General features: G+C 45.3%; 1 protein-coding gene across 2 annotated transcripts in view; it reads right to left on the bottom strand.

The window, feature by feature from the left end:
* Positions 1-272: 272 nt before the first annotated feature.
* Positions 273-7940, bottom strand: part of MYBL2 (MYB proto-oncogene like 2) — a 75671-nt gene continuing 68003 nt past the window's right edge. For both annotated transcript variants that reach the window (XM_073555329.1, XM_073555330.1), the window contains one exon: positions 273-3416. In XM_073555329.1, coding sequence (XP_073411430.1) covers positions 3288-3416 — 129 coding nt within the window. In that variant the 3' untranslated portion in view covers positions 273-3287. The remainder of the gene's footprint in view (positions 3417-7940) is intronic.

Raw genomic sequence — 7940 nt, 5'->3', positions numbered from 1 at the left:
GACTCCACAGTCCTGTATAAGACGCCCCCCCCCATTTTCCTCCACGTTTGAGGTTTGGAGGAAAAAAGTGCATCTTGTTGTCCGAGAAATACGGTACATTCAAAGAATTGGAGAGAAGCAGCGCCTGATTTGGTGCAGGGCTCACCAGCCACTGATGTCACAAGAACAGCAGCAACAGAGGAGAATATAGACTTATTTTGCACAGGGGAATATAGCAATTGAGATGGGGCTATGCGAATTAATGACCATTAATGATTCAATACAACGCTCCATTCTGGAAAGAACTTTATTCACACTGGTTATTCAAATATTGTCACACTCCTATTGATATTCCATTGTCTATTAAATAAAGTATGAGCACAGTTTAACACTTCATTGTTGGTAGAGACCCCCAGACAAAAAAACTCAAACACTGCATTTAAGTGGCAGGAATAATGTAACTATGTGGAGTGTACTGATTTAAAAGGGACTCACAGGCGCTCGGTGCATCATGGTGGGACCAATCACTTGTATAAACCTTACCACCTGCTTGTTTTACCTCAGTCTCCACCTCCTTTTCTTTGACAGCTCTGGCTTCATAGGGCCAGAGATAGATGGAAACCAAGCAGGCGGGAAGGTGTATATAAATGATTGGCCCTGCCATATTGCACCAAGTACCTGTACAGTGCTGACAGAGTCCTTTTAAAGGGAAACTCCCCTCCAATTATACAATTTACTTGCAGATAACCACTATAAACTTGTCTAGCCGCCTTACTGTAAGTACAGTTGCAGTGAGAAAATTTTTATGTTCTCCCTGTAGCCGCTCACTTCCAGTCATCAGGGAGTTTGTCTAATCACTCCCCTGCACCGATAGTCTGCTCTGCACACATATGATACCGTGCTGGCGAACCATGTGCTGGGGACTGATTACAGCCACACTCACTGTGCAATAACTGTTGCCTGCACAGCCCTGATGACGAAGCGAGCGGCTTCAGGAATATAACTTGGCTTTCTCCCAATAGCTGATGCTCCAGTAAGGCTGCCAGACAATTAAAGGGACTGTCAGCACAGAATGACTGTTCAAACCGCCGCTTTGTGACAGAGCCAATGATTTAAAATACACCTTCCTATCTGCTTGTTTTCCCTCTATCCCCACCACCCCTAATTTGATTGACATCTCTTGCTTCATAGAGCCAGAGATGGATTAGAAACCAAGCAGGTGGGAGGTGTACATAAATGTTTGGCACCCACCATGAAGCACGGAGCTTGTCCGCACAGAATGACAGTTCAACTCAAGTACAGATGTTAAGCGCACCATGATGTGGCCAAACATTTATATACACCTTCCCACCTGCTTATTTGCCCTTCCATCTCCAACCCAGATACCACCCCTCTGATTTACAGATCTGTCTTAACGAAAAAAAAAAAAAAAAAAAAAAAAGTATGTAGGAAAGTGCACTTAAAATGCTTGGCAACGCCATAATTCAGCTAGCATATGTACTTGGTTTGAACAGACATTGTGCGCTACAAGTCCTTTTAAAAGGTTGATGTCATCTGATAGGAGAGCAGCATGCTGTAAAGACAGACCTTGATTCCAGTGATGTGCCACTTACTGGGCTGCTTGCTGTTTTAATAAAAACACAAAACTGTCATCAGGAGATCTCCACTGGATAACAAGTAACCCTTCCACCATGAAAAGCATCCTCCATATTCATGAGTTCTGTATAACCAAGCTCAACATCTGATTGCCAGTGTTACAAAGCTCACCATTCATAGAACTGGCAGATCTGCAGCAGATAGAACAGGGATTTTATCAAACGTGCATTAAGCAGCCCAGTGACATAGCTGTAATCGGCATGACTGCACCTACATCAGATGCTTTCTGCTGCCAGAAAACATCTGATGCTTTCAGATAAGGTAACAAACAACTAGTGACAGATTTCCACCATAACTGCAGGTAAAAAGTATTTTATTGAAGGCGACAGACTGCATTTATTAGAGCGTCACTCTGGAATTTCCACACAATTTTCAGCCAACATATTCCATCCCCGAAAGGGACCTGATGTCTACATAGATCCACATTGCAAAGGTGGGCCCAGCATTTATTAGACAATTATGGCATAACCTGTGAACCAGATGTAGACACCATTTTACAGGGCATGTCAAATTAGAGAAAAATAAAAAATAAAAAGAGGGTGTCACTCTTACTCAGTGGCTGAGACAGGTATTGCTTCTTTGCCCCATTTCAAATGACTAGGGCTGAGCCACACGTCAGATGCTGCAAAAAGTGGCACTTTTTTGAGGAAAGGGAAAAAAAAAAAAAAAAAATTTTTAGCTGTGGATGCAGAGGTTTGGAATCCTTATGTCCTTTTACCTACTCCCAGAGAACGCCTTTAAGATTAATTATATCAATAGAAATAAAATATACTTACTGTAAACATTTTCCCTACATCCTACACTACCTAAAAAAACCTTGCAAACTGTAGCGCCCGTACATAGCTGGCTCCTGATCAAAACAAGGGGAGCAAAAAAATTGTGGGATAACATGTCTGGTATATATGGCTATGCATTATGCAAGTCTAACCCAAACGGAGGTGGTGATGGTGCAGTGCTCAAGTAACTGGTAGCTGCAGTATCCCCAAAACCCCACAGTCGTTAAGGGCGAGATTATGGATAAATTGTGCAGTCCATTACCCAACAAACGTAACATAGCCCTTGAGCAGAAATTAGAGCCGAGTCAATGGCCTTCAACTTCTACTCAACTTGTTTGGAGCTTGCACTATTAAAAGGCCGGCTAAAAATATAGTTTTAACACTCGTATTAAGAAAAATAAAAAAAACACTTGTTGATTGTGTGATTCCAACATACAGAGGTTGTACAGGGTTAGGGAGAGAAAAAAAATGAAAAAAAAAAAAAGTCTGCCTTTTTGTTTCAGAAATCGCACCCCGTTTCTGAGATTGCAGTTCTTAATTCAATTACGCTTACAATGTCAAACAGATAATATAAGCAGAGCCTTTTTACTTCAGTTAGAACTCTCCTTTAAAAAAAAAAAAAAAATACCTGCAACACGTAACCATATGGTAAGTCACAATTGGTTTTTATGCTGGAAAGGCATATAGGGCAACATTGTATCAACCATTGTTATAATTTCTTATGGACGCTTCATTAAAAAAAAATGCACGATCCGGTGTGACGTATGTGGTAACAGCTAGAATCCACTATAAATATATATCTTGGCTTTGTAGCTGCACGGTGACGTAGTCCTTCTAAAACCTGGGTGATGGAGTAGTCCTTTTTGGCGCACTGTATCAGGACATAATGAGAGTTCGTGAAGTAGAGCTGTGTTTGTGCAAGTTCAGAATTGCTCGCGCTTTCTCCTGCATCAGTAGCTGGTCCTGGGAGCCACCGAAAGCAATAATTTTCCAAGCCTTAGTCATCTGGGGAACAAAAGAAATGGATATTGTGAGAGTGGAGTAGAAACCGACACAGCCAGCCGCTCACCGGCACGGCCAGACACCCAGCCGCTCACCGGCACGGCCAGACACCCAGCCGCTCACCGGCACGGCCAGACACCCAGCCGCTCACCGGCACGGCCAGACACCCAGCCGCTCACCGGCACGGCCAGACACCCAGCCGCTCACCCCTCCAGTATGGTCAGCCATGATTCTCTGATATCTCCTCACCTGATCAATGGGTAAAAAGCCATGAAAAATACTCTAATTAGCTACTAAATGGTAATGTGATCTCAGTCGAGTGCTTATAACCATTTTACCTATTAAATATAACCAGATTTGCTTCAGTTATAGTCACATTAATCAGTTATGGCAGAATTCTGATGTAAAACAGTTTGGAATGTTGAAAAACTTTTGCATGTCAGTTTGTTTTTTTTTGCCAGTCCTAGGCAGCGCTACCAAAGTTGGTCAGGCTATGCACACTTTTCACCAACAGGCAAGTGGGGCTAAGCAAATTAGTCGCAATTTACACCACATTTGGGGTGAATTATGATGAGTATATGCGCTCAAATCATTAACAAGGTGCACTCTTCATTAACACTGCTATGTAAAACACTAGTTTAATCCCTAAATTGTAGTTGCAAACCACTAACATTTTAACTGTACTGTTTGAAAACTTCACAAGTCAGACGGTTTTTTATATGTGGAGTCTGGGTACAGAGACCCCCAGTGACTGCCTATAGTCTTTAATTTTTGAAATAAGCTACTTCACTGGTGGAAATGAGCTCAATAAAAAGTCTACTCTATATCGGCAGCCGGTAGCGCACAGCTGAGCACTGCTTTTTGGTTTTAGCTGTTTAAAGTTTAAAGGTATAGTTACGCTAAATGTGAATGAAGGTACCGCGGCATTACAGGACAACAAGAGGGGGGCACACTGCCGATTTACATTACAAGGGACAACCTGGGAGGAGTCCTAAGGTCTGCCATCTATTAGAGTATGAGTGGCTCCCGCTCACCATTAACCTGTCAGTCCCCACACCTGACTGGCTTTATTTCAGAAGGACTCGAGCCTCCGAGCTCTGGCTCCAGTAATGAACATTTCTGGCTGTATATTTTACTGGCATCCCATGCTCTTCCTGCCAAGTTAATAAGGGGTTAATGCTATGGAGTCTGGCTCTGCAGACAATATGAAAGCTTGGAGACAATGAAGTCCCAGCACTAAACACTACCTATCACTAAACACCATCCTTGTTACCATAGGGAGAGGTCTCCATGGCATGCTGTGACCTTTAGTTCAGCTGAAAATCCGACATGGGTCTCACTACAGCAAATTCTTTACATTATTACACATATAATTAAAAGGTATGCACTTGGTCTGAATTAAAAGGGACGGCTGGAAATGCAGTGGCTGCTTTAAGGTTTTCAAAATGGAAAAGGATAATTATTTAAACTCCTCTAATTACGAATCTGTGTGGGAGCCATGGGTGGCATCGAAAGAGCGAGATGGATGTTGTTTAGTAAGAGAACACCTGCAGTCAATTCTTTTCTAGCCTTGTAATTTGCACGGAAATCAGCATGTGCAATTTAACCTTTTTAAAGCCTAACTTAATCGTGAAGGTTTATTACCTAGCAGCCGCATCAAATCGCTCAGTATAAATGGCTACAGCATATTCATTTCTGTGTCATTAACACAGGCACATCATGGGAAGTTTTACCAACGATACCGACCAGTGCTGGCAGACCACCCGATCATCTATATACCACAAGTTATGGACCACAGAGCAGTATGCTTGGCTCAGCAAAACAGACATGCTAAGATTATCCTAACTTCTCCATTAATTGCTCCATCTCACACTGAGGTGATGACACTTTCCCGGGCTCCTGATCAGCACAATGGTCTGGTTACCAATATACATAATGCTGCCGATCTGCAGTAGAGGAAAGCTAAGGTGGGGGGCAACAACCATATGGTCTAGGCTTTTTTTTTTTTTTCTTCTTTATCAGGCTTCCAGTATTCTTTGACAAATAAAATGTATAACATTGTCCAAAATTCAAATCAAGTCATGAAGAAAAAAAAAAAAGAAAAAAAAAACAAAAACTTAAAGGACCCCAATATTAGCCAGCGAGCGTCCCCACCGTTACTCAAATAGGGAGTCCAGGACCAGTCTGAACAGTGAAACTTTACAAAAGTGCAATTTTATAACTAGTGATGAGCAGGTGTGCTCGGATGCACTAGCTCATCACTACTGCCAACCTTTTTAATTGAAAGAGAGGCCTTTTTTACTACAAATCTTGAAGGTATAAAGCCAACTACACTGCTCAAAAAAACAAAAACAGTTAGGCTATGTGCACACGCTGCGGATTCACCCGCGGATTTGTATCTGCGGATCCGCAGGCAAAATGACCTGCGGTTTTACCTGCGGATTGGCCTGCGGTTTGACACCTGGACAATGGAATAGGTGGCAAACCGCAGCAGAATCCGCAGAAAGAATCGACATGTCAATTCTTTCTGCGAATTCAAAACCGCAGCTTTTCCGCAGTTGAAAATCCACAGCAGAAAGTAAATCACAGACTTACATTGTACTGTACACTGTCTGCAGAACTGCTGCAGATCCGCAGCAAAAATCGCAGCGTGTGCACATAGCCTTAAAGTGAACACCTAAATTCACACATCGATCTAAAACAAAAGATTCATCAAGGTCTTTACTTATTTGGAATTCACAAAGAACATGACATGGCATCAATGGTCAATGGTAACAACCATCAACCAAATGACTGCTGGTTTAACCCCCCTCCCAAAAAAAAAAAAAAAAAAAATTGGAAGTTGTAGGCAGCTTTAATCAGAGGAATTTCATCACAACTCATGTGACTCAGGTTGTGTACATCACCCACTAAGGAAGCTTCTGGGCATGAGGCACTAGTTGACTTCCTGTGAGATATCCTCCAAGACCCGAATCAGGGCATCAGTGAGCTGCTGGAAAGTCTCTGTACTCTGAAGATACTTACCAGCATCGGATGCACTAACCTTAAGATATTTATTCAAAGTGAGTACCTTTAAACTACTTCTGCATCTAGAAAGTAGTCTGAGAATTGTTATTCAAGAACCACTGTATGGCTTTAATGAAGTCGAATAAAAAAAATAAAAGGGGTGAGCGGAGGAGAGCGCAGCATAAAAGGGGTGAGCGGAGGAGAGCGCAGCATAAAAGGGGTGAGCGGAGGAGAGCGCAGCATAAAAGGGGTGAGCGGAGGAGAGCGCAGCATAAAAGGGGTGAGCGGAGGAGAGCGCAGCATAAAAGGGGTGAGCGGAGGAGAGCGCAGCATAAAAGGGGTGAGCGGAGGAGAGCGCAGCATAAAAGGGGTGAGCGGAGGAGAGCGCAGCATAAAAGGGGTGAGCGGAGGAGAGCGCAGCATAAAAGGGGTGAGCGGAGGAGAGCGCAGCATAAAAGGGGTGAGCGGAGGAGAGCGCAGCATAAAAGGGGTGAGCGGAGGAGAGCGCAGCATAAAAGGGGTGAGCGGAGGAGAGCGCAGCATAAAAGGGGTGAGCGGAGGAGAGCGCAGCATAAAAGGGGTGAGCGGAGGAGAGCGCAGCATAAAAGGGGTGAGCGGAGGAGAGCGCAGCATAAAAGGGGTGAGCGGAGGAGAGCGCAGCATAAAAGGGGTGAGCGGAGGAGAGCGCAGCATAAAAGGGGTGAGCGGAGGAGAGCGCAGCATAAAAGGGGTGAGCGGAGGAGAGCGCAGCATAAAAGGGGTGAGCGGAGGAGAGCGCAGCATAAAAGGGGTGAGCGGAGGAGAGCGCAGCATAAAAGGGGTGAGCGGAGGAGAGCGCAGCATAAAAGGGGTGAGCGGAGGAGAGCGCAGCATAAAAGGGGTGAGCGGAGGAGAGCGCAGCATAAAAGGGGTGAGCGGAGGAGAGCGCAGCATAAAAGGGGTGAGCGGAGGAGAGCGCAGCATAAAAGGGGTGAGCGGAGGAGAGCGCAGCATAAAAGGGGTGAGCGGAGGAGAGCGCAGCATAAAAGGGGTGAGCGGAGGAGAGCGCAGCATAAAAGGGGTGAGCGGAGGAGAGCGCAGCATAAAAGGGGTGAGCGGAGGAGAGCGCAGCATAAAAGGGGTGAGCGGAGGAGAGCGCAGCATAAAAGGGGTGAGCGGAGGAGAGCGCAGCATAAAAGGGGTGAGCGGAGGAGAGCGCAGCATAAAAGGGGTGAGCGGAGGAGAGCGCAGCATAAAAGGGGTGAGCGGAGGAGAGCGCAGCATAAAAGGGGTGAGCGGAGGAGAGCGCAGCATAAAAGGGGTGAGCGGAGGAGAGCGCAGCATAAAAGGGGTGAGCGGAGGAGAGCGCAGCATAAAAGGGGTGAGCGGAGGAGAGCGCAGCATAAAAGGGGGGAGCGGAGGAGAGCGCAGCATAAAAGGGGGGAGCGGAGGAGAGCGCAGCATAAAAGGGGGGAGCGGAGGAGAGCGCAGCATAAAAGGGGGGAGCGGAGGAGAGCGCAGCATAAAAGGGGGGAGCGGAGG

This window comes from Dendrobates tinctorius, unplaced genomic scaffold (genome assembly GCF_039654945.1).
Source record: "Dendrobates tinctorius isolate UK_male_01 unplaced genomic scaffold, ASM3965494v1 ptg000223l, whole genome shotgun sequence".
NCBI lineage: Eukaryota > Metazoa > Chordata > Amphibia > Anura > Dendrobatidae > Dendrobates > Dendrobates tinctorius.
Note: the sequence above shows the minus strand (reverse complement) of the source record. Positions and strands in the feature narration are given on the sequence as shown.